We start from the raw sequence: 27,736 nt of genomic DNA on the forward strand, positions 1-27,736 counted from the left end.
CTACTCTACGTGCTGTTTTACACCTTTCTTTTCTTGCTTCAAAATACATCATGTACATCTTAGCGGGCCAACACATACAGATTTAGCTTCTTCATTTTAATGACTGCATGGGATCCTTTTGCATGGGTGTGCAATGGTGTATTTATCCGATTACCTAGTGATGGACATTTCAGTTATTTCCACTCTTGTACGTATATCTGTATGCACCCTTGTTGGTACTGTTATGGGACAGATTCCTGGGAGTGTGGTTGCTCAAAGACTTACCACCATTTGGGTACTCAGATAATGACCAAGCTCTTTTGATGTGTCTCCTTAGAGCCCTAGTGTTTGAATTCCAAGCTGGGAGATTCTACTGTTCTGCCTCACAGTTGTCTTTCTCCTGAACTTGAGTCCTCATGTATTGGACACTATATTTCATTTACATGTGTGTGTGTGTGTGTGTGTGTATATATATATATATATATATATATATATATATATATATATATATTTTTGCTTTTGATACAGAGACACTTCTGAGGGAGAAATAACCATGGATCAAACTGCAGTAAGTAATTTTTCAAAATGACTTGTAACTCATCCTGTACCTGAGTAGATATAAGTAAATTAGTGCTTCTACCCAAGTGTATGTCAAGCAAAGCTCAATTATGGCCGTTGAGGGTCAAATTACATTACTTTCTTTGGCATCTGCACAGCGACCCAGTTGGAAGACCATCCTCTGCTTTTCTGAACTCTCTGTGGGGCAGTTTTTTTGAGGTACCTTTTGTGTGGGCTATGGGAGCATGGAAGGACTTGGGGATTGTAAATAATAAATCTGCCTTTTATGTGTATAGGTTTGAAGTCAGAGTGTGACAAAACTACCTCCCATCCTCCTTGCCCCGATTCTCAGTACTTATCCCGGTGCCTCAAAATTTTACCACGTCAGACTCCAAAAGGATTAGTACGCAATGCAGCTCGTAAGGTTTTTAAACATGAGAGAAATATTTTGCTTATACAAAATAAAATCAAGCCTGCAGTGCCATCCAAATGATCTGCCGTCATTTATTTTTTAAACTTAAAAATTGTTTATTTTTGAGAAAGAGAGAGAGAGAGAGCAAGCACACGAGTGAACGGAGAAGAGCAGACAGGGAGAGAGAGAACCCCAAGCAGGCTCTGTGTTGTCAGTGCAGAGTCTGATGCGGGGCTCGAACCTTGAGATCATGAAACTGTGAGGTCATGACCTGAGCTGAAATCAAGAGTTGGATGCTTGGGGCACCTGGGTGGCTCAGCTGGTTAAGCATCTGACTTTGGCTCAGATCATGATCTCACGGTTCGTGGGTTCGAGCCCAGCATCATCTCTCCTCTCTCTCTGCTCCTCCCTGACTTGTGCTTTCTCTCTCAAAATAAATACATAAACTGGAAAAAAAAAAAAAAAGAAATACTTAAAAAAAAAAAAAGACACTTAATTGACTGAGCCACCCGGGGGCTTCCTATCTGTCATCATTTAAAATACTTTCTGTAAAGAACAGAGTCTGAATTTTTTAATTTAATAGATAACATAACCTAAGTGAAATTGCTCTCAAATAATAGGTGTAAAAAGCCTTTTGGCGACACTGTGGTCCCCAGAGCAGGCTGCCTGGGTTAGAACCCCTGATCTTGCACTTCCTGAATGGGAGACCTTGGACAACCTAATTGAATGCTCTATGCCTCAGTTTCCTCATCTGTAAAATGGGGATAACCATACTACCATTCCCCACAGGGATGTTTTGGAATGGGATGATTCATGTAAAGTGCTTAGCACAGGACATAGTAAATGCTTGGTAGTGTTTACCCTTGTCATCACCATGTCAGGATCTAGATCCGGAAGTCTCAGCTTCTGCTCCCGGTGCTGTGATTCATCAGCTGTGTGACATTGGGCAGATCACTTACCTTCTCTGAGACCTAGCTTTCTCATCTAGAAAATGGGGTGACTTTCCCTGCGTTGTCCACACCACAGGGATGATACGAGGACTAGATGCATTGACTTTTTTGAGACTGATTTGCAAATGGCAATGGGTTACATAAATGTAAAGCATAATGATGATTGCTGTTGTCAATAAGCCCTGTGCTCGATTGTAACATTTGTGTAAAGATTTCGGAGACAATGTACTTTTCTTTTGCATTATTTTGAAACAGAGGGAAGGGCAAGGAATGGCTACAATTTCCTATGTACCATACAGGTAAGAACTGAGTTTATTCGTAGCTGGTACATTTAGTTCTGATTTTCCTTCCATTTAATTCTGTATTTGCAGCCTCTGGGTCGGAGTTGTCAGAAGGAGATCAAAGTACCCGGTGGTTATTTTACAGATGCTGTAATTGGGCTCTTGCCTTCATGAAATAAGTTGTTTCGGTTGGTCATGGCACAGCCTAGCAAAGAGCCTGCTGCCTCTTTGTAGTGAAAAGAAAATGGGGTCCAAAGTGGTCATAATTTGGAGATGGGGGAATAAAGCGTTTGTTGCTGTCAAGAAAAGTCCACAGAATACTCAGCAGGGAAGTGGAACATACTAGGTATTTGTGACCTTGGCTAAGTCTCAGTTCCCTCATCTGTGGAATGGGGCTAATAGTAGCACTATTTGTGAGGCCGTTGTGAAGATAACATGAGTAGCAAGACCAGGGGAGCAAGAGTGCTGCAAATGTTAGCTACTATCATTATCATTATCTCCATTATTACTATTGCAGAAATAGGCCTTCCGCACAACACATCTTTACAGACTAATTGAGCGTGTGCCATTTGCCTCATTGCAGTAATGATGGATAAATTGGAGACCAGAAGGATAAAAGGTTTTCTCCCGAGTAATAAATCCTGAGTACTCCCTCTTCTCTATTAATTAGCACAAACTCCCAGCGAACGCATGGCTAGTTGATTTTAATAGAATGCGAATGTTTCTGACTGTTCTTTTGCAAATGGGCTTTGAGTTGTTTATTTGGCAGACGAGAAAATTTATCAGAAGATTTCGATGGGCCGTCTTCCATCATGTCGTAAGGCTTGCCACTTGACGTAAAATGTTGGGTGTTTATGGGCTCTCAATTAAACCACCTGTGTAAAATCTCAGCGCCGCGGGCCAAGTTGTACCCTGTTGACATAACTGTGACATTGTTCTTTTGTCTCTGCTTTTTAGCTGTGTTTGTCAGGTCATCCTAAAAGCCAACTCTTCTTTAGCAGCCAGCGAATTGATTAGCAGGATCGAAAGGAAAATACATGGCAACCTCACACATGGAAACTTCACACAAGGTCAACTGATGTTGTTAGTTGCATCGGAACACATTGCAGTGGAAAAACTAGGTAATTTGGGGTGGGGGGTATTCCATATGCATCCATTCCCCTTATTATATTCCCCATATATATATATATATATAATTTATTGTCCACTTGGTTTCTACACAACACCCAGTGCTCATCCCAACAGGTGCCCTCCTCGATGCCCATCAGCCACTTTCCTCTCATTCCCCTTATTATAAAGCTCATAATGCACGCATAGGAAGACGTCCTGAGTTCTGAAGGGGAGAGGAGTTGTCTTCACGTCCCTTTCCTCATCCACAGTGCTCACTCACCCTGAGAATCTTTCTGCCTGTAAGAGCTTATAAACAATACAGGGGGACTACCGGAGACCATTGGTCAGCTCTGGACATCAGCAGTGGCCTGTCCATCAACGGAGCGGGAGAATTGTCTTTCTTGCATAAATACCCGGAGGGTGGGGGAGCTTCCTCGTCCCACACTAGAGCTGCCCGATAGATGCTTGCTGATTTATTGATTGATATAGCCAGGCTGTTCATCTTGGAAAGTGATCTGGGAACAGTCGGGCCTTTCTCTCATGGGCATTTCTTCCCTTACTCCCTGCCATTGCTGCTATCACTCTCTTACTTTTCCCCAATAGACTGCGGCAAAATAGATAGCGGGCTAACCCGGATACCACACATCCGCGTTAGAACACACAGTCCTCGGCGACAAACTAATCAGGTAGCAGAGGGCGGGCTGTGGTCCCAAGTGACAGATGAGTGGCAGGCAGAGAAGGGTAGAAGCCACAGGCAGAGCTTACAGGAGACTGGGATGGCCGGACCATTCTATCAACACACGAGGGGGAAGATTTCTGGAACCAGGGTCATGAGCCCAGTGGGTGGTCAGTGAAAACAGGGGACTGACCACGCACACTTAGCCTGGGTCACTTCTCCCTTAATGTGACCACACTTGGCAGCAAAACCTTGCCCTCAGCATCGATATCAGAGCAGGGCTCCCGTGTCTAATACTGGCGACGGTCGGTACGTGGAGTTGACTAAAACCAAATCCACCCCAGAACCCCTGAAGAAGGGAGGAAGCATCCAGAAGGAGAAGTCAGTCTTTAGTCTCCCATCATTGACAGTGGGTACCTCTGAAGGAGGGCAACCGGCAGGTGAGGGCTTGTGGTTTTTGTGTGGGTGGCTTGAACTATTAGTCAATGCAAATGTAACACTTTTAAACACCAAGACAAAAAGCTGTCCTGTCAATTTGTGCTTTTAATGAAAAGGACTAAATGTGAGGTTTTGCTGGGAGGCTTAATTTAAGAAAGGGCTGCATTTCACATATTTTCCGTGAAGCCTGCTTTAAAGGGCCTGGTAGAAAAAGTTTCCTCTTTTATTTGCTGGTGTTTACAGGCAGGATAATAATGATGGGTCACAATGGCTGTTCATGATTCTTCTAAGTGCCTTTTGCCCTTTAAAATGTGCATACATTTTCTCTGTAGAGCCTGGAAGGTGTGAAGCCCAAGAAACAGTCTCTAAATACAAAGGGACCTATAAGTGGCTCTTAACCAACCCTACCGAGACAGCCCAAACTAGATGCATAAAGAATAGGGATGGAAACGCCACTAGAGTCTGGTATGTATTGGCCAAGTTCTAACTGCCAGTTCAGATACTCAAAGGTCCGCTTAACTGGGGCCACGCTTCTGAGCAGGCTCCCTCCCTCCCCTTCCACCCTTGTCTTGCCTTCTTTTACCCTTCGGACCTACTTAAGCACGCGCGTGCAACATAATCACGTTCCAAAAGAATGTTCAAGAAGACAAAAGGGAAAACATCACCCATAATCCCACCATCGGAACACAGCTGTTTTTTAGGCTGGTGTGTTTTTTCATCTCGCTGTTCCCGGTGTGCCTTTAAGTTTTATGTAGCTTTTTTTTGTAGTGGCAATCACCACCCTCCTATCAGCAATGTGATTTACCTTTTCACTCAATAGTTGATCAAACATTTTCTGTGGTTTACATTCTTCTTAATGACCATTTCGAAAAATTGCCTCCAAAGCTACCTCGTTGATGGGCCATAATAATTTACTAAATCACCCTCCTATTGTTGCCTTATCATTTTCCTCCTTTACATCATCAGCCCCTCTTCTCTGACTCTCTGCTGTTAATGGTTTATGCCATTAACTTAAGTAGGCAGCCCAGAAGGGCAGCAGGGTTTGACAGAGGCTTAAAAGCTTTTTTTTGGAAGGCAACATCTTAGACTGGGTCCTACTCTGTTCATACATCTAATCAGGTTATCAAATCATGCTGGTTTTGTGATCACAATCAGAGCTCACATGAAGCCTTTGCTTTCGGACTCCACCACCGCGACCCCCGTGCAGGTCCTTACCATTCTCCCTCAGCTACTATTAAAGCAGTCCCCTTGCCTTCCCCTGCTCTGGTTCCACATTGCCTCGGGTATTAAGTCTGAGCTCTTAAAGACAGTACTCAAGACCTGTGGGCTCCCCTTTTCTTTTTACCACGCATTCCAGCCAAGGAGGGCCATTTGCCACTGTGGACTCGGGTGGGTGCCTTCTCAGGTCTCTTTCTCTGCTTGTGCTATTTTCTCTGCTTCGGGGCAGGGGGGCCCTCCTCCATGTCTGTCCTTTTAGCATCCAGCTCAGCTCAGAGCTTGCAGATAAGCTCTCCTCGCTTGGTGGTTTTGATAGAGTCCGTTTTGTTGATAGAGTTTTTCGTCTCACAACTTGCCTCCTAAACGTAGTTACATTTACAGACTCAAACCACCAAGTTACAACACGCTCCTGCCGGGACCAGACCCTGCTGTGTTTGTCTGCACTATCAGAGGTCCGAGAACACAGTGGGTGCTCAATAAATGTGTCCGCTCATTTGAAATGAACTGTATTGAATAGGGGAGGGTGGACGGTGGGGGCAAAGAGCGGCAGAGGGTGCCATACCAATTGCCTTTGGAGAATGATATGCTGAGACGGGGACAGATTCTAAAATGAATTTCCTTTTAAAATGGGGGTAAGAAAGGAAAGTGAGGGTAAGGAGCCACGTCCAGAGGGGCAAAAATCTGTGCCCCGGCTCTTGCTCTGCGGGACATTGCCATGCTTCATCTCAGACTCTCTTGCCTTTTTATACCTCCTGCATGGGGACCCTAGATTCGCTTGTTCCCCAAGAGCAAAGTTTTCTTCACTTTACAAACACTGGGCTCCTGCCTTTGCTATCTCAGCCAGCAGAGCCCAGTGTTTGTAAGTGGGAGTGGTCAAAAGGAAGAGGCACGCCAAAGATACACCGTGTTCCTTCTTTGTTTGCTTTAAGACTATTCTGGCCTCATCGTCCAACGAGAAAGCTCTTTGTCCCTCTCTCCTCTCTTTCTCAGCTCAATCAACGTGGAGACTGGCAAATCTCAGTGGGAAAAACCGAAGTTAAAACAGTGCAAGCTGCTTCAAGGACTTCCTGATAAGATTGTGGATCTCGCTAACATTACTATAAGTGATGGTAAGACTGTTCTGTACACATTAGTGAAATAATGGAACCTCAGTTGGTCTGCTTGACCTGAGACCAGAGAGGGTATAGGCTAGCCCCGTGTGGGAAAATCCACCTTACAACGATCCAATTTCAGAAACTAAGTAGTTCACGTTGGTAGAGGTGGGAGTGAGGTATGCTAAGCTAGGACTCTCAGTGGGTTTTTTTTTGGCTTTATAGTGTTTTTTATTTTATAATTTGTAGCTAATTATTACTTTTCACTTTAAAATAGTTTTAAGGGGTGCCTGGGTAGCTCAGTCGGTTGAACGTCCGACTCTTGATTTCAGCTCAGGTCATGATCCCAGGGTCCTGGGATTGAGCCTTGCATCGGACTCTGGATTGGGGGCGCCGAGCCTGCTTGGGACCATCACTCTCCCTTTCTCTTTGCCCCTCCCCCACTTGTGCTCTCTCTCGAGCTCTCTCAAAATAAATAAATAAACTTAAAAAAGTTTTAATAGGTAATTCTTCACATAGTTCAATATTGCAAAAACAGAAAGGCTATACAGTGAAACATCTTCCCACTGCTGACCCCTGCCATTCAATAAATATCCACAGAGATGTTTTATGTATCTACAAGGAAAATTACACACACACACACACACACACACACACCATACATATGCATATATGTGTATATTCTCCCTCCCTCTTTGTACACAAAGTGGAGCATGCTATTTATGCTGTTCTCCGTATTGCTTTTTTCTCTTCACAATATATTGCAGAAATTTATTGTTTTGGTATTTGGAGAGCTTCCTCGTGCTTTTTATCACTGCATTATATTATACCGCATGCACGGGCCATAATTTATTTCTTTCACCTGTTTCCTATGGACGGGCATTTAAGCTGTCAATAACATTTTGTTTTTACGAAACTGTTGTAATGGATATTGTACATATGTCATTTTGCCTAAGTGGGATATACTTGAAAGATAAATTCCTAAAAGTAGAATTGCCGGGCTACTCATACTTTCGATGGTGTTAAAATGCTGTCTGTAATGGTTGCACCAGTTCGAACTCCCACTTGCAAGATGTGAAAGTGCCTGTCTTGGGGCACCTGGGTGGCTCAGTCAGTTGAGCGGCTGACTTCAGCTCAGGTCATGATCTCGCGGTTCGTGAGTTCGAGCCCCACACTACAGATCCTCTGTCCCCCTCTCCCTCTGCCCCTCCCCTGCTTGTGCTCTCTCAAAAATAAATAAACATTAACGGGGCGCCTGGGTGGCTCAATCGGTTAAGTGTGCGACTTCAGCTCAGGTCATGATCTCGCGTTTCGTGGGTTCCAGCCCCACGTCGGGCTCTGTGCTGACAGCTCGGAGCCTGGAGCCTGTCTTCGGATTCTGTGTCTCCCTTTCTCTCTGCCCCTCCCTGGCTCAATCTCTGTCTTTCTCTCTTTCTCTGTCAAAAAAGAAAAAAATTAAAAAAAAAAAAACCTTTTGAATCTCCAGTCATTTGATAAACAGAAATTGATATCTTGTAGTTGAAAAAAATTTTTATGAAGATATTCACATATAAAATTTTACACATTTAATGGGTACAATTCCATGGTTTTTAGCATATTCACTAGAGTGTGCAACAGTCACCGCTAGTTCCAGAACATTTTGATCATTCCAAAAAGAAACCCCACACACATTAGCAGTCATTCCCTTCCCTTCATCCTTGCAATGCCTGGAAACCTCTAATCTACTTTCTTTCTTTTTTAAATTTTATTTTATTGTAATAAGAACGCTTAACATGAGATCTACCCTCTTGACAAAAAAATTTTTTTTAAGTAGGCTCCGTGCCCAGCGTGGAGCTCAATGTGGGGCTTGAACTCACGACCCTGAGATCAAGAGTTGGACACTTAACTGACCGGGACACCCAGGCAGTTCCCCCACTTGACAAATTCTTAAATGTATGGTATATTCCTACTGACTATGGGTACAATGTTGTGTAACAGATCTCCAGAACTTACTCGTCTTGCTTAACTGAAACTTTATGCCTGTTGATGAGCAGCTCCCCATTTCCCCTCCCCCAGTCCCTGGCCACCACCATTCTACTCTGTGCTCTTGTGACTTCGACTATGTTAGATTCCCCCATATAAATGAGATCATGCTAGTGCCTGGGTGACTCCGTCGGTTAAGCGTCTGACTTCTGCTCAGGTCATAATCTCGCGGTTCGTGGGTTCTAGCCCCGCGTCGGACTCTGTGCTGACAGCTCAGAGCCTGGAGCTTGCTTCCGATGCTGTGTCTGTCTCTCTCTGCCGTTCCCCCACTCACTCTCTCTCTCCAAAATAAGTAAACATTAAAAACATTAAAAAAGATAAATGAGCTCATGCAATATTTGCCATTCTGTGTCTGGCTTATTTCACTTAGCCTAATGTCTCCAGGTTTATTATCCGTGTTGTTGCAAATGACAGGATTTCCTTCTTTTTAAAGGTGAATATCATTCCTGTGTGTGTGTGTGTGTGTGTGTGTGTGTGACATTTTCTTTATCCATTCATCTCTAGATGGACACTTGTATTATTTTCATACCTTGACTATTATGAATAATGTTGTAATGAACACGTTACTGTAGATATCTCTGTGAGATAGTGATTTTCGTTCCTTTGGATGTACACACACAAGCGAGATGGCTGGATCATACGGTAGTTCTATTTTTAATTTGTGAGGAACCTCCATACTGTTTTCCATGGTGACTGTGCCAGTTTACATCCCCACCCACAGTGTACCAGGGTACCCTTTTCTCTACACCCTTGACGACACTTGTTGTCTCTTGATTTCTGATAATAGCTACCCTGACAGTTGTGACGTGATGTCTCAGTGTGGTTTTGCTTTCCATTTGTCTGATGATGATGGATGTTGAATGCCTTTTCATGTATCTATTGACCTTTTTTATGTCTTTTGAGAAGTGTCTATTTGAGTCCTTAGCCCATTTTTAATCAGGTTATTTGTTCACTATTGAGTTATAAAAAGTCTTTTTTTTAATTTATCTTTTAAGGTAGGCTCCATGCTCGCTGTGGGGCTTGAACTCGTGACCCTCAGATCAAGAGTCACATGCTCTACTGACTGAGCCAGCCAGGTACCCCATGAATTGTAGAAATTCTTTGTATATTTTGGAGATTAGCTCCTTATCAAATATGTGGTTTGCAGGTATTTTTTTTTCACCATTTGGTAGGTTGTCTTTTCATTCTGTTGATTATTTCTCTTGTTGTGAGAAACTTTTTATATGTTGCGGTCCCATGTGTTTATTTTTGTTTCTGTTGCCTGTGCTTCTGGTGCCACATCCATGGGATTGTTGCCAAGATCAATGTCATGAAGTTTTCCCGTTATGTTTTCTTCTAGGATTTTTTGAGTTTCAGCTCTTGCATTTAAGTCCTGAATCAGTATGAGTTGATTTTTGTGTACGATGTAATAGAAGGGCCAATTTCATTCTTTTGCATGTGAATTTTCAGTTTTCCCAGCACCGTTTGTAGACGAGATTATCCTTTCCTCCTGTGTGTTTTTTTTCACTCTTGTTGAAGATCAGTTGATGGTATATGTGTGGATTTGTTTCTGGGCTCTCTATTCTGTTCCATTGGTTTATAGGTCTGCCTTTACACAGTACCGTGCTGTTTGATTACTGTAGCTTTGTATTATATTTTGATATCAAGGAGTGTAATGCCTTTGTTCTACTTTCTCAAGATTGATTTGGCTACTTGTGTGTGTGGAGGGGTTCCATATGAATTTTAGAATTTTTTTTCTATTTCTGTAAAAAAAAAATACCATTGGCTCGCTAATTTAGTGAAGTCTTTGTTCCCTGCAGTATATACATCTGATGCTTCTCATTAGAAGATGCAGCCTTAGGCTTGTCCACATTCTCCGTGACTACCAGGGATGACTGGTTCTAGCTGGGTTGTGATTGTTTCTTTTTTTGGTAATGTTTGTCTATTTATTTATTTATTTAGAGAGACAGAGAGCAGGCAGGGGAGGGGCAGAGAGAGAGGGAAACAGAAAATCCCAAGCCGGCTCCGTAGGTGTCAGCACAAGAGCCCGACGCGGGCCTTGAACCCACACACCGTGCCATCCTGACCTGACCCGAAACCAAGAGTTTTTGTGGGATGATGACTGGGTCCTTCACAAAATGCTTCACCAGGGTTTCCCCTCTGGAGCGGGAGCTGTGCGTGTAATTGACGGGAAGGGGGACTTGTTGCTGGCATTCAGCTGTTGCCGCTGCCCGGCGTGGCTCTTCTGCAGACCGGAGTCAGAAATATGGGAACCGCCAATGCTCGCTGCCTGTCAAATGCCACTCACGATGGCTCTTCTACCCAGGGACCACTCAGCTGCCTAACTCAATGGAGCCACACGGCAGAGCTGCGGGACATGGCCTCCCACCATACCGACCAAGTGTCCATAGATTTTGTTGATGAAATGCATCTCGATTTGTTGTGAGATCTCTCATCAATCTCCAGAGACCTGGAATGATGGTCTTGGCTAATTTTGACCAGCATAATAGACGTCGCTCTTGGTGAACTTTTCCCCTGCCTCTCCTTACGGTACTATTCTTAAAGCCCTGTCTCTCCTTATCGGGGGTTTTGAGGCATGCACAAGTTTTCCCATCGGCAGAGCTCTACTGTGTGAAGGGGGAGGGGGTGCGTCCCAGAACACCTAGATGAAAATTAAGGCACAGACATCCCAGTGCCTTATAGGGGAGCCAGAGAATTGCCTTGAGGCAGTGAACGCCTCAGACTTGTCTGCCTTGGAAATTTGAGATCCTTGCCAAGGAATATCTAGAAGAGTTAGAATGGTAAGCACAGCTCTGATGGTGTCGATGTCTGAAATGGTGAGTCAGGGCAATAGAGAGGGCTGCGGCTTGAAGTGCGTGGGTGGCGAGGTAGGGAGGTTTGTACTTCATGCTGACCTCCCTCCTCTGAGCGGCACATTTTTCTTAGACATGCTAATAGAATTTTCTCCATAGGAGAAAATGTTAAACAACCACAACAATGAGAAAAGCCCTGCATTAAAAAAAGAAAGAAAGGAAGAAAGAAAGAAAGAAAGAAAGAAAGAAAGAAAGAAAGAAAGAAAGAAAGAAAGAAAAGCATTGCATTGGGTTGGGATCTTTAGAAAATTAACTGTCAGAAGTCACTTTACTAAAAAAAAAAAAAAACCTGCAGAGGATGAGAAGAGTTGAGTGGTGCTGTAATATATATAAGGGAGAATAAATTATCAAATTTATTAGCTTTGGAGGAATACTTTTCCTTGTAAATGAAGCGCTTCATTAAAAAAAATGAGTACAATGTAAAGGAAAGAAAATGCACTCACGCTGAAATAATGTTTCTTTAGCTTTCTATCTTGCTGACAAGCATTAGATGTCTTGGTTGGAGAAAACCTTGTCAGTTCCCCCCGTTCAATGCTCGTGTCATGTCACCCCTCAATATCACAGAGTTAGAAAAGGTACCGTTATTTCGGAAGTCTGGGTTCTTTGCTTGGCCCGGTTTTTGTTACCCCCAAGGTACTGAAGATGTGTCACACTCTAATGAAGTGTGTCCTGTGTGTGCGTCCATCCTCTGTCAGGACAGGATAGTGCGTGGTGGAGAGAGAACAATATAATTCCCAGGATGTCAGAGAGAAGAACTGCAGTGAACAGCTGTTCCAACCCCCAAACCGTGGAGAAGAGGGACAAAGGCGCGGATGCTGTGGTAGAAAGTGATGTTGAAAAGCACTAGCTTTGGAATCAAACAGCACTGGACCAAACTCTGGGTTAGAACTTTGTGTCGTAATGTCTTAATCTGTATACAGGGAATTAGTACCCACCACACAGGGCTGTTGTGAGGATTAAATTGGAAAGCGTATGTCTAATGCCTTGTGGGATCTCGTCTCCAAAATGTCCACCATCGATTCGTTCCCTCCTTGTCAACTGGGAGTTGCTTTGGGACTGCCTTTTTTTTTTTCTTTTAATGTTTACTTCTGAGAGAGACAGAGTGAGAGAGGGGGAGGTGCCGACAGAGAGAGAGGGAGACACAGAATCTGAAGCAGGCTCCGGGCTCTGAGCTGTCAGCCTAGAGCCCGACGCGGGGCTCGAACCCACGGAGCGCGAGATCATGACCTGAGCCGAAGTTGAATGGTTAACCGACTGAGCCACCCTGGCGCCCCACTTCTGGACTGCCTCGTGACTACTTAGCCCAGCAGAATTTGGCAGTAGTGATGCTGTGCCAATCACAGGACTCACTTTTAAGGGGACTGGAAATCCCTGCTTCCTTTCTCTTGCACACTGTGATTTGGGATCCGTCCTCTCAGAACCCAGACACCGTGCAGTAAGAAGCCCAAACAGTGGTGTGCTGGAAAACGTGTAACAACCCGCTCTGCCCCAAAAGGTGCTTTGGTAGCGTTCGCCGATTTCCTTGATGTAAATACTCTCTGATGGCTGAATATAAACTGCAACATGCAATTACTGAACACGAAGTTGGTAAGAGATGTGCAACACGGAGACGGTAGGTAAAAATAAACACCGAAGCACAGACTATTGACATGTAGGAAAGTAATTGGGAAGTGATGAGTTTTGAGTATCACCACTGTTTTTAATATGATTGATTTCGTAAAAGTTTCTGTAGTTTAATTGTTCATAATGGCTGTGTTTAACCAGCTCACAAAACTCCCGAAAATTTAACAATTAGTTCTGACAAGTTGATACCAGCTGGATCCAGCATACCACTGAGCCTAAGCCACTGGGAGAGGCCGTGTCGGGAACAGCCTCAAGTGACCGCCAAAGGACAAAGCCCCAACTGACCAGTTCAACAGCCCCAACTGGCCAGTCCATGAGAGTGAGCCATCTTGGACCTGCAGTCACGTCCAGTCTCCAGATGACTCTGGTTCCAGCTGTCATCTCATAGCACCCGCATGAGAGCCCCTAAATGAGAACCACTGAGCTGAAACTGGTCAACACACAGAACCATGAGGGATAACGATGAATTGTTTTAAGTCGTTCCATTTGGGGTGGCTTGTAATGCAGTTGCAGACAACAATACCGGCTTGTAGAAATTGCTCAATAAATAACAGATATATTACTGTTTTGATTGCGCAATTACTGTCAGATTAGTTGTAACTACTTCAAGCAAGGGGGGATCCATGTATTAAAAATTTTTTTTTAATTTTTAATGTTTATTTATTTTTGAGAGAGAGAGAGAGAATGAGCGGGGGGAGGGCAGAGAGAGAGGGAGACACAGAATCCGAAGCAGGCTCCAAGCTCTGAGCTGACAGCTCAGAGCCCGACGCAGGGCTCGAACCCACGGTCCGTGAGATCGTGACCTGAGCCGATGTCGGACGCTCAACCGACTGAGCCCCCCAGGCCCCCTAGACCGATTTATTTTACAACAAACAAGGGAGGATTCCTTCCACTGCTTTCGCTCGAGGACTTAGCATTTTTTACGCAAAGAGTGTGATGTGTCCTGCGTTTGACTTAAAAACTGGATGACTCTAGGTGAAAAGCCTGTGATTACTTTCCACAGTGTAGTCAGTCTCCCATTGGCCAGTTGTTTATTTTCCTTCTGTGACAGCAGGGACTGCATGGACTGAAGTCACGCCACTGAGGCCCAAAGAATGACTCTGGGTAGGCGGCGCTGGCTATCCCACTTACAACAAAAGCCTGAAAATTTACTAAGAGCAATAGAAAAATCTGTGAATGAGCACATCGTACGTTTCCCCCATCTCAGTCTTATTATTTTCTCAAGTTTCTTTAACAGACCAGAAGATAGATGTGACAAGGACAAAATATTAATTTAGAAGTAATTACAACCTTGTTCAAGCTCCCCCTTTCTGCCACCTCCATTGTTGGGCAGATTGTGGTAATGGTTAAGGGGGGGGGGCCAGGGTAGAAATTGAGAGAATCTCGGGAAAGATTGCTTAATTTACATTGACAAGGACAGAGAGTTGTTTGCAGAGAGAGAGGGAGAGAGGCAGAGAGAGAAAGAGAGAGAGAGAGAGAGGGTGGTGTTTTTGCTAATTTGTCTTCCCCAACAGACTTGGTTATTTGCAGTGTAACCTGGGTTAAGCGTTATGAGTGTGATCTCTCTCCGGACTTCTCTCAAGGGATTGTATGTTTCGATTGTTTTCCATTATATTTTGGTTATTGGACTTAAACGGGAGTTTAAACTAGCAGGGCACCACAAGGAGCTCAGCTTTATAGGGGTTATATTGAACGAAAATCTAATTTGTGTTGTATTTGTTTAACAAATACTGGCATTATGGTTATGACAAACAGGTCTTTGGTTTTAGAGATGCATACTGAAGTATTTATGGATGCAATGATATTTTTGGGATTTGCTTTAAAATAATCTGGGGTTGAGGAAGGTGGGTGAGAGTGTAGATAAACTAAGATTAGCTCTTCATTGACACTTGTTGAAGCTAGGTGATTCATGAGGTACATGGGGAGTCATTATACTATTCTTTCTACTTTTGTGCGTGTTTGAAAATTTCCATAATAAAAAGTGAAGAAAAAAGTGGGCGAATTAATATCTACTGTTCTTACCCTTTAAAAAAAATCTAAATTAAGTTGCTCTTTACTATATATTGGTCCATAGTTGCTTTTTTCCTGTGCTTGCTGGTTCTTGACAGAAAAAATATCATTGCCATCTTTGATTATGAAAACACAGACTGAGAGTGTTTGCTGATATTTTAGTACAGGTGGGATCTACTTAACTCAATCCAATACTCAAAGTCTTAACTTAATTAGAATCTAATTGCGAGCTAATCTTCAGTGCCAAAAAGGTTTCCCTGGTGTATTTTAAAAAGGATTTAATGAATAAAAACTTGACTTCTGTGCTACTTGCTGGGACTCCGTCTGTTATAGAAATTGAGGTCCAGGCCGCCTGGGTGGCTCAGTCGGTTAAGCGTCCGACTTCGGCTCAGGTCACGATCTCGGGGTCCGTGAGTTCGAGCCCCGCGTCGGGCTCTGTGCTGACTGATCAGAGCCTGGAGCCTGTTTCAGATTCTGTGTCTCCCTCTCTCTCTGACCCTCCCCCGTTCATGCTCTGTCTCTCTCTGTCTCAAAAATAAATAAACGTTAAAAAAAAAAAAGAAAGAAATTGAGGTCCAGCATTTTATTTACTGTAAATTTTGCTGCCTTGGTATGTATTTCTATTTCATTGCCTTTACTTTAAAAAAAAAAATGTTTATTTTGAGAGAGAGAGCGCATGCGCGCACGCACGAGTGTGGGAGGGGCAGAGAGAGGGGGAGAGAGAAAATCTGAAGCAGGCTCCACGCTGTCAGCACAGAGCCTGACTCAGGGCTCGAACTAACGAACCGTGAGACCATGACCTGGGCTGAAATCAAGAGCTGGACGCGTAACCAACTGAGCCACCACAGGCATCCTCACTGCCTTTACTTTTGAAAGGGAAGGAAGCAGACCGGCATTTCCCAAAACAAAGTGATGCAGGTTTTACATTTCGATTTTCTTTCCCCAGAGAATGCAGGTGATGCTGCACAGCACATTTTAAACTTAATAAATGAATCCCCCACTCTGGATGAAGACGAGACAAAGATTATTGTTTCTAAAGTATCTGACATTTCACAATGTCATGAGATAAGTATGAATCTAACCCAGATGATACTACAAATAATCAGTGCTGTTTTGGGAAAGCAAAACAATTCAGCATCTGATCTGCGTGAAGTGAGAAATGAGTAAGTACTAATATTTCGGTAAAATAAATTCTTGCATGATATTCACAATATTTATAATTCATTCCTTTGTATGCAGTTATCACCAGTTTTCAAGGTCAGGTAGCTATGCATCCAAAGCCGTGTTTGTGTGATGCAAGGGGGTCATCGCACTCACGTCCCAATTGTGAAGGAATGCATGGCAAATTCTAACTCAACTTTAATCGTAGCAGCTTTTCAAATAAATAGCTACCCCAAACCAAGCCTCCAATCTATTTTCCCAGCCCCGGGGCTCCCCCAATTTCTATAAAATGCATCCACCCAGTGCTCAAGCAAAAAGCTTGAGAATAATACCAGTTACCTCCCTCTACCTTATGGCCTATCAGTAACCAAGTCTTGTAGGAGGCACCGTATGTGATGTTTTTAATCCCCCAAATATTCCTGCCGGTGCTTTTATTCAGTAATTCCTAAACAATGTAAAAAACAGAGATTAAAACTGAAGGAAAGGTCTTACACTGAGGAAATCCTGTAAGGAGAATGGGTTTTATATTAAAGAGGTAGTAATGCTCTTCTCTACTTGTGGTTCCTTGCAGAATTCTGAGGATAATTGAGCGTGCTGGTCACAAGATGGAGTTTTTTGGGAGGACAGCAAATCTGACAGCAGCCAGCCTGGCTTTGGCCATCCTGCGGGTAGACCACACATTTGAAGGCATGGCCTTCAGCATTCGCTCCTACAACGAAGGCGCAGACCCTGAGGTGAGTACAGTTCCGGGAACTGAGAGCCAATCAGGCAAGCACTGTTCCAAGTCTTCGTTCATTTACTCCTTGGGAGGGAGAGGGGATCCTTTTTGTCTTTTTTAAAGGTCTTAGTCTTCAGAGGACCTTATGGAAGTACACATATCCCAGGGAAGATTCAGATAGAACCCTTAGTAGATGAATATCTTGGTTGGAACGGTGTCCACGAGATGTGCGATGACGCCATCTTTGGCCCCATGACCCGAAATCATCTCACATGTTATTTTATTATTAGCTACTATTTATGGAGTACTTATTATATGTTGGGGCACTATGCTACTGTCTGTACAGATGAGGAAACAGAGCAGTTAAGTAACTTGCCCAAGGACACACAACCTAATGGCCAAGCCAGGGTTCAAACTTATGTCTGTTTGGCTTTAAATTCTGGGCCCTTTCGGGGCACCTGGGTGGCTCAGTCGGTTAAGCATCCGACTTAGGCTCAGGTCATGATCTCGTGGTTCGTGAGTTCAAGCCCCGCGTCGGGCTCTGTGCTGACAGCTCGGAGCCTGGAGCCTGCTTCGGATTCTGTGTCTCCCTTTCTCTCTGCCCCTCCCCCACTTGCACGCGCGCAGCGCGCTCTCTCTCTCTCTCTCTCTGTCAAAAAATAAATAAACATTAAAAAAAATTTAAAGCCTGGGCCCTTTCCACCACACCACACCACCTCAGGCCACAGGCTGTCAACCCTTGCTCAAGACAATTTGGGAGGGCACCATTTTTAAAAAAATATATACAGGTTGAAAAATTATAAAACTTACTTATGGGGAAATACACAAATTCTAAGTATACATTTGCTGAATTCTAACAGAAGTGTGCATCTGTGTAACTCCAAACCCATATCAAGATATAGAACATTACTGTCATCCCTCAAATTCCCCTCCTGCTCCTTCCCAGTCAATCCCTGTAGCTACTACATCCACTGGCAGCCACCGTTCTGGTATTTTTCCACCCTAGTTTTGCCTGTTCTGGAACTTTATATAAATGGAATCATATAATATGTTTTCTCTTACATAAGACTTCTTTCATATAGCTTTTTTTTTGTTTCTATAGTTTGTCCTTTTTTATTGCTGTATAATGTTCCACTGTGTGGACATACCAAACATTGTTCTCCTGTTGATGGATGTTGGGATTGTTTCCAGTTCGGGGCTATTATGAACAATAAATCCTTCATTGAACATTCATGTAAAAGTCTTTGTGTCGACATATGTTTTCATGTATCTAGAGTGAATACCTAGGAGTGATAAGTTTAAATTTGTAAGAACCTATCATGCTGGCTCCTAAGTGGATTGTGGAGTGATTGTTTCATTTTTTAAAAATTGAACGACAGTTGATATGCAGTGTCACACTAGTTTGCTTTTTCAATTTTGTATTGGCCATTTGGGTATCTTCTTTGGTGACGTATCGGTTAAAATCGTTCGCCCCTTTTTAACTTGGGTTGTCTGTCTTCTTATTGAGTCGTAAATATTTTTTGTATATTCTGGATACGAGGCATTTATCAGATACATGTCTTGAAAATGTTTTCTCTGTGGCTTGCCTATTCATTTCCTCAGTGATGTCTTTTGATGAGGATAAATTTTAACGTTGATGAGGTATAATTTATCAGTTGTTTTCTTTTATGAGCAACACCCTGTGACTTGTCTAAGAAACCTTTGCCTGCCGGCAGGTCATGAAGATATTCTCCCATGCTTTCCTTTAAGAGATTTATGGTTGTAGCTTTAATGGTTAGGACTATAAACCCCATTGAATTAAGTTTTATGTGTGGTGTGAGAAGGTGTGGTGTAGCATATGGTTTGGAGGTCATTTTGGTCCATATAGATACCCAGTTATTCCACTGCCATTTATTGAAGACTTTTCTTTCCCCATTGGCTTGCTTTGGCATCTTTGACCAAAAAAAAAAAAAAAAAAATCGAATACTCATGCAGATGTGGGTCTATTTCTGAGCGTTCGATTCTGTTCCTTTAATTTTTTTATGGATTCTTATGCCATTATCACACTGTCTTGATTCCTGTAGTCTTGAAATCCTTCAACTTCAAGGTAGTGTGAGTCCTTCGACTTTGTTCTTTTTCAAGATAGCTTTGGTTATTCTAGGCCTTTCCTGTGTCCGTATGAATTTTCGAAGGTGCTTATCAATTTGTACCAAAAAAAAAAAAAAAAAGTGTTGAGAGTGACTGAGATGGCCTCGATGCTGTTGATCAATTTTGGGGAGAATTGATTTCTTAATAATATTGAGTCTTCTCATCCAAGAACATTTACTCAGGTCGATTTTAATTTCCCTCAACAATGTTTTGTGGTTTGTTTATTTATTTATTTATTATTTTAAGTTTTTATTTTCATTCCAGTTAGTTAACATACAGTGTCATATTAGGTTCAGGTGTATAATATAGTGATTCAACACTTTCATACAGTATCTGGTGCTCATCACAAGTGCCCTCCTAGATGGTAAATAGAGATAGACATAGAATGTCAACTGTTTTTATATACCTGCAGCAAATAATTAGAAAATTAAATTTAAAAAATTCCACTTGCAACAACACCAGAAAACATAAAATATTTAGGAATAAATTTATGCTTTCTAGTTTTAAACAGAGCAGTATCACAATGTTTTATAGTTTTGGTTTTTTGTTTGTTTGTTTGTTTGTTTGTTTGTTTGTTTGTTTTTTAAGTAGGCTTCATACCCAGCATGGAACCCAACATGGGGCTTGAATTCCTGACCCTGAGATCAAGACCTGAGCTGATATCAAGAGTTGGGTGCTTAACCAACTGAGCCACCTAGGTGCCCCAATGTTTTGTATTTTTAAGTGGAGTAGTTTCATATGTCTTTTGTTAGGTTTATTCCTAAATATTTTATGTCTTCTGATGCTGTTGCAAATGGGATTTTTTAAAATTTAATTTTCTAATTATTTGCTGCAAGTATACAAAAATAAAGTTGATACTCTCTGTATCCATCTATCTATCTATCTATCTATCTCTAGTTTTCTATCCTATGAACTTGCTAAACTCACATGTTAGCTGTAGCAGTTGTTTTAGAGATTCCTTTTTTAAAAAGTATTTGTGGGTTTTTTTTTTTTAAGTTTATTTTGAGAGAGACAGAGAGTGCAAGTCGGGGAGGGGCAGAGAGAGAGGGGGGCACAGAGGATCTGAAGTGGGCTCTGTGCTGACAGCAGACAGCCCGGTGAGGGGCTTGAACTCATGAATTGTAAGATCATGACCTGAGCCACTGTCAGATGCTTGACCATCCAAGCCACCCAGGTGCCTGCTATAGAGATTCCTTAGGACATTCTTTGTAATGTCATCTGGCAATAGAAACAGTTTAATGTTTTCCTTATTGATTTTTATTCCTTTTATTCCTTTCTTTTGATTTTAGTGCTTCCAATAAAATGTTGGATTGAAATGGTTAAATTGACATCCTTGTCTTGTTCCTGATATCAGAAGAAATGTGTTCACTGTTTTACCATTACTCTGATGTTAGCCATGTTTTTGTTTTGTTTTGTTTTTAGATCCCCTTTATTTGATTGAGGAAGTTACCTTCTGTTCCTAGATTGCTGAAAAATTTTATTGTGAATGGTTGTTGAATTTTGTCAAATGTTTTTTCTGTACCTCTTGAAATAATTGTTTGGCTTTTCTCCTTTATTCTTCTAATATGGTGGATTACATTGATTTTAGGATGTTAAACCAATCTCGTATTCCTGGAAGAAAAGCTACTGGTCACAATGTATTATCATTTTTTATATACGGCTGTTTTCAACTTATATTTTAAGTATTTTTGTGTTTATGTTCATGAAGGATGTTGGTCTGGGATTTTTTCTCATTTTTAAAATAATATTTTATTTCTAATTATTTTTTTATTTTCTAATTTTTTAATTCTATTTTTATTTATTTAGTTAGATTAGGGTTGTGCCAACTTTCTAACAGTGAGTTGGGAAATAGTCCCTGTTCTACTTTTGGAAAGTATTTGTAACGTTGGTGTTATTCCTTCATCAAATGCTTGATAGGGTTCACTAGGAAACTCTCTGGATCTGGAATTTCTGTGTGGGAAGTATTTTGATAGCAAACCCAATGAATTTAATGGATATAGAGCCATTTATATGTTTTGATTCATCTTGTGTGTTTCGGTTACTTATATATTTCAAGAATTTATTTCATCTAACTCGTGAAGCTTGTTGACAATAGTTGTTCATAGTATTTCCTATTTCTTTTTTTAATGTTTATTCATTTTGAGAAAGAGAGAGACAGACAGAGAGAGAGAGAGAGAGAAAGGAGAGAGAGAGAGCACGTGCACGAGCAGAAGAGGGACACAGAGAGAGGAGAGATAGAATCCCAAGCTGGCTTTGCACTGTCAGTACAGAGCCCATTGCAGGGCTGGAGCTCACAAACTATGAGTTGAGCTGAACTCACGAACTCATAACCTGAGCTGAAGTCAAGAGTTGGATGCTTAATGGACTGAGCCACCCAGGTTCCCTTTTCCTATTTCTTAATGTCTATAGAATTTATAGGGATGGTTAGCAAAGTTTTTCTGTAAAAGGCAGTAAATATTTTAGGCTTTGTAAGTCACAGGTGGTCTCTGATGAAATTTTTATTTTCTTTCTCTCTTTTTCTTCCTCCCTTCCTCCCTTCCTCTCTTTCTCTCTCTCTCTCCCCCCTTTCCTTTCCTTTCCTTTCCTTTCCTTTCCTTTCCTTTCCTTCCTCACATTCTTTTAAAAATGAAACGTAAAAGCCATTCTTAGCTTGAGATATATGAAAACAAGCCATAGGTAGGATTGACCTGCTGACCAATTTGTCAATCTCTTATCTATTGTAATAATGCCTCTTTAATTCTTGATAGTGTTGATTTCTTTTCTTGTTCTTTTTTTCTTGGTCAATATAGCCAGAGATTTTTCAATTTTGTTGATCCTTTTTAAGAACCAACTTTTGGCTTTGTTAATTTTCTTTATTGAGTGTTTTTATTTTGTTACTATCTGCTCTTATCTTTAGTATTTCCTTTCACGTACTTATTTTGTGTTTATTTTGCTCTCCTTTATCTAGTTTCTTAAGGTGGATCCATAGGCCATTGATTTTAGGTACTTCTTTTCTAGTAAATCATAAAAAGCTATAAATATCTCTCTAAGCACTGTTTAGCTACAGTCTGCAAATTTTGATATGTTGTATTTTCATGAGCAGTCAGTTCAAAATATTTCCTACTTTCTTCTTTGATGCGTGGATTATTCAGGAGTGCATTCTTTAAGTCCCAAATATTTGGGGAACACCCAACACATATTGTTGTTTTTGATTTCTTGTTTATTTCGTATGGGTCACAGAGTGTACTTGGGATAATTTCAATCCATTTAAATTTGTTGGGACTTGTTTCACACACTTGAAACACTTGGTGTGTTCTACTTGTTGCATATGTTGTACTTTAAATATCAGACCTCAAGGTGGTCGATAATGTTGTTTAGGCCATCTGTGTCTTTACTGATTTTTTTACTAGCTGTTTCCTAATTTAGAGGGGTGTTAAAATCTCTGACTCTGTGAAATTCTCTCTTTCTCCCTTTAGCTGTGTCAAATGTTGCCTTACTTATTTTGGGGCTCTGTTATAATATGACATAAATATAATATCCATTTGTGTTGTTGTGTCTTCCCCATAATAACTCTAATCTTACTTGTTTCTGGTAATGTTCTTTGTCTTATGGTCTATTTTATCTGATTTGAATATAGTCATTGCAGTTTTTTCATGCTTACTATTCCATATACATTTGTTTTTACACCCACTTATTTTCTATTTCTTCATATTCAAAGTGCACTTCAAAAAAAAAAAAGTGCTTCTTGTTGATAGCATACAGCTTGTGTTTCACGTTTTTTATCCATCCTGAAAATATCTGCCTTTTAAATGGAGTGTATAGTCCTTTAACATTTAATGTAATGTTTGATCTGGTTGGATCTAGGATTACCATTTTATTTTATTTTCTATCTGTCCCCTTTGGTTTTTGATCCTCTTTTCCTGATGCTTTTTTGTTAATTTTTTAATATGTATTACAACTGAATTTTCATTTTTTACTGACTTTTTAGTTATATCTGTTTACATTATTTTTGTGATGGTTGCTCTAGAAATTACAATATGCATCTTTATATTTTGCAATATACTTAGAGGAGATATTGTACTACTTCATGTAAAACACTTTGACCATCCATATCCATTTACACCTCTGTCTTTTATGTTATAGTTGTCATATAATTATATCTAAGTAGATCAGAAACTCCACAAGACAGTGTTATAATTATTGCTTTAAAGAGTCTTATGCAATCGAGAGAAAAAAATAGTCTTTAATATTTATGTATATATTTATAATTTTCAATGCTCTTCATTCTTACCTGAAGGTCAGAGTTCCATTTGGTAACATTTTCCCTTCAAATTAAGGAAATTTTTTTTTTAATTTTGTTAAATTTTTTTTTTAACGTTTATTTATTTTTGAGACACAGAGAGACAGAGCATGAACGGGGGAGGGTCAGAGAGAGGGAGACACAGAATCCGAAACAGGCTCCAGGCTCTGAGCTGTCAGCACAGAGCCCGATGCGGGGCTCGAACTCATGGACCGCGAGATCATGACCTGAGCCGAAGTCGGCCGCCTAAGCGACTGAGCCACCCAGGCACCCCTTTAAGGAAATTTGTTTAGTATTTCTTGTAGTACAGGTCTGATGGTGATGAATTTTCTTGGTTTTAGTTTATCTGAAAATGACTCTATTTTGCCTTTATTCTTGAAGGATATTTTTGTTTACCATAGAATTCTGGATTCCCTTGGCAGCATTTTCCCCCTAGCATTTTGAACATAGTCTACTCTCTTCTGGATTCCACATTTTCTGATCAGAAGTCAGTAATCATTTGAATTTTTGTTTCTCTGTATCTGATGTATAAAAGGTCATTTTTCGCTGCTTGCTTTCAATATTTTCTTTGTTTTTTCACAGTTTGGTCTTATGTGTGTGAGTGTGTTTTTCTTTGCATTTATCCTGCTTGAGGTTTTCTGAGATTCTTGAATCTGTAAATTTATGTCTTGAATCTGTAAATTTATCAAATTTGGGGAAATTTCCATCATTATCTCTTTAAATATTACCTCTTCACTGTTCTCTTTCTCCTCTCCTTTTGGGACTCCAATTACATGTATGTAAGATTTTTGGATGTCACCCCACAGGTCCCTGAGGTTAAGTTCATGTTTTTAATCATTTTGCTATCTATTTTTCTGATAGTATAACTTCTGATTTCTCTTCCAGTCCAGTGACCTCTATCATCTTCATGTTACTCTTAAACCCATCCAGTGCAATTAAAACATTTTTGCTATTGTATTTTTGGTTCTAGAGTTTCCATTTTGTCCCTTCTTTTGCTTGTTTCTCTGCTTTTATTTCTTCTTGTTGGATTGATTGCAAGTATATTTTCTTTTAAATACCTGAGCATAGTTACATGAGGTGCTTAAGAATCCTTGTCTCCTGACTCCAACATCTGGGTCATCTCCAGTTTGATCTCCATTGATTGTCTTTTCACTTGAAAATGGGTGATATTTGGGAGCACCTGGGTGGCTCAGTCATTAGAGCATCTGGCACTTGATAGCAGCTCAGGTCTTGATCTCAGGGCCCTGAGTTCAAGCCCCATGTTGGGCTCACACCCAGTGTGGAACCTACTTTAAAAAAAAAGAGAGAGAAAGTGGGTCACATTCATTCTTCCTTCACACGTGGGGTAATTGTGAATTATGTCCTGGGTACTGTGAATGTTATATAATGGAGATTCTGGCTTCTAGTATATTCTTCAGAAAACTATTGACTTTTTTTATACCAGGCAAATAACTCAGTTGGAATTGAACTGTGGATTCCATCTTTGGGATGGCAGCATAAATCTCAGTTAAGTTCCTTTATTCTTCATAGGAGTCCGTCCTGTACATTAGTGGTTCAGAGGCCAGGCAGAGTTTATACTCAGGATTTTGGCTCTTCTTCTCTAGCTTTCTCCTTTCCGTGATTCACCCCAGCCCCCGCCCCGACCTTCCAGTGACAGACTGGGGTTACCCTGGGCTTTGTTTTATGATTCTTCGTGCCGCCAAGACCGCGAGTTTTCTATCAGAATTTTGAGTGGTGTTCACAGCATTAGTTTCACCTTGCCATCAGGTTAAGAGCTGTGAAAACAGGTAACTAACTCACTTTGTAATGTTACCTTTTTCCACGCGTCTACTCTTGTCCAGAATCTGCCTGCTTTTGTTCATTTTCCAGTGCTTTCGAGTCGTGGTTATTTTGTATAGTTATGTGCAGGGGGGTCGAGTCCATTCCGAGCTACTCAGCTACGCCGGAGGCAGATGTTGACTTCCGTTGTATCTGGGCTACATACGGGGCTTTCTATTATAGACTTTGGTGGAGAAACAAATCAACCAACCTCAAGCACATTCTGGGTAAATCAAAGTTCAATGCTTACACATTGTTCACACACAAAGTTCAAAGCCGTCAAAGTTCAATGCTTACACATTGAAGCTAAATCATAACTTCTCCATGGTACTTCATTGCCCTAGCAGAGTTCATTCGTGCGGGAGAAGAACCGTATGGCTTTGGGGTTCACAAATAATTTTTAGAAATATTATAAACTCTCATGTCCCCATGATACAGCTAGCTAGATAATAGTTCCTTGACAGGCAGCATGGATAATGGGGAAAATGTAGGCCCAAATGACAAATATCTTCATTCAATTACATCCCAGCTGTGTGACCCTAGACAAGTAATTTAATCTCCCTGAACCTCTTGATATCATAATACAACATATATTTCAGAGCTGATAAAGGTATTAAATGAGCAAATTCATGTAAGGGTGCCCATATACCCTAGTTTGCCTGGGATTGTCCAGGTTTACCAATTGTGGTCCCAGTTGATTGGTAAAGGTTCTTTTCACTCTCAAAAATGGTCTAGTACTTATAAAATACTATTACCAAATCAAATCAGCAAATTCTTCTAATAGTGAGCCCCTAGAAGAATTCCTAAGGCCTAATGCCTCACTTCTCTGCCTTGCTTTTTAACAAAAGCATCGCCCAGTGACATTTGGGGCAAGTGCCTAATGCTCCTATTGTGTTGGTTTTTGTTCTGGTTTTTTTTTTTTTTTTCCCTCTCAGAAATGTATGGGCAAAGAGGGCCTGCTTTCAAAGGCTTTCTGATTCTCAGCAATAAATCAGGCAAATCACCTGATTCATCATTCCCCTTTCCACCTCTGTGCATACCCAGGTGGAAGTAGATCAGAAGGAGAGAAAGTCAGAGATAAGTTGGGAAAGAAAAAAGTTGTGTGTGTGTGTGTGTGTGTGTGTGTGTGTGTGTGTCTGTGTGCACCCTGGTCATGTCTTTCCCTGTGATCTGAGAGAGAGAGCGAGAGAGCTTGTGTGTGTGCTTGTGTCCATGCATAAAAGGATAGCTTGTAGAACTCGTTCCCACCCTTCCGCCTCACAGCGGGGTCCTCCAGGGTTGTGGCTGTGGCTGGGGTGGGAGGTCGGGAGGGCTTCAGGTTCATGAGTGATGATTCCAGTTTCTATTTCTGGCTTGTCTTGGCAGATTTATCTGGGTGAAGTCCCTCTGGGAAGGATTTTGGCTTCCATATATTTGCCTAAATCACTGAGGGAGAGAATTCCTCTTAGCAGCTTACACACCATCTTGTTTAATTTTTTTGGCCAAACTTCACTCTTTAAGGTAAGTTCTTGCCTCTGGTAACTGTCACGAGGTGACATACGGTGACTCATTGTAATTATGAACTCTTGCTATTTTCATGACGTTCTGTTTATTTTAGAATACGCTCTCTGATTTATTCTGTGAGTCTCCTGGCACAAACCCTGGCCCTCAGAATGAATCAACATCTTCTTTAATGATGTTCCACAGTGTTTAATTTTCACAGCCTCTCAGTTTTGGAAGGAACCTTAAGGATTATCTGGTGACCAAACAGAGGCCTCAAGATGTTTTCAAACCAGAAAAGAACAGCAAGTTCTCCTGCTGCAATGCTGCTTCAGCTGGCCTGTGCTTTGCCCCCGAATCTCCCCTGGCTCCTCAAAGCCTCACATGCCCACTCTTTGGGGCCAATTTATTCGCAGCTGAGTGGTGTCCAGCGAGACCCTTGCCTTCAAGCACTTTTTGCTCCTTCCTACCCCCTCCACAGAACCTTTTCTGAGGGCTCCTGTCCCACCCGTCATTAAAACAAAGAGGCAGTACGATGTGGTGGTTATGAGCACAGATTCTGGGGCCAGACCGGCAGAATTTAAAGTCAACTATGCGTTGCTATCATTATTGGCCTGTTTGGGGGGCTCAGTCTAACAACAGGTTCATTTGTTTGGCCCACTCTGCCCCATCTAGCTGTTGGGAAGACAGCACCCAGAGCTGGCACGAAATAGTTGATGATCACTATTAACTGTTAACATTCACACTTTATTATCTCATTTGCTTATGAGAAACCTTGACCCAAAGAGTGCTGTGGTCTGAATGCTGTGTCCCCCAGAATTCATGCGTTAACACCCTAACCCCCAAGATGATGGTATTAGGAGGTGGAGCCTTTGGGAGGGGATGAGGTCCTGAGGGTGCAGCCGTCACAATGGGATCAGTTATCTTATGCAAG

At 41.5% G+C, this 27,736-nt stretch overlaps 1 protein-coding gene across 1 annotated transcript in view; it reads left to right on the forward strand.

Moving 5' to 3' along the window:
• Positions 1 to 27,736, forward strand: part of LOC109250420 (adhesion G-protein coupled receptor G4) — a 63,768-nt gene that overhangs the window by 2,830 nt on the left and 33,202 nt on the right. The window contains exons 3-8 of the mRNA XM_053891327.1: positions 3,138 to 3,301; positions 4,737 to 4,869; positions 6,613 to 6,731; positions 16,167 to 16,383; positions 16,953 to 17,115; positions 26,689 to 26,823. Coding sequence (XP_053747302.1) covers positions 3,138 to 3,301; positions 4,737 to 4,869; positions 6,613 to 6,731; positions 16,167 to 16,383; positions 16,953 to 17,115; positions 26,689 to 26,823 — 931 coding nt within the window. The remainder of the gene's footprint in view (positions 1 to 3,137; positions 3,302 to 4,736; positions 4,870 to 6,612; positions 6,732 to 16,166; positions 16,384 to 16,952; positions 17,116 to 26,688; positions 26,824 to 27,736) is intronic.

This window comes from Panthera pardus, unplaced genomic scaffold (genome assembly GCF_024362965.1).
Source record: "Panthera pardus isolate Hobbes unplaced genomic scaffold, ASM2436296v1 HiC_scaffold_27, whole genome shotgun sequence".
NCBI classification, from domain to species: Eukaryota; Metazoa; Chordata; class Mammalia; order Carnivora; family Felidae; genus Panthera; species Panthera pardus.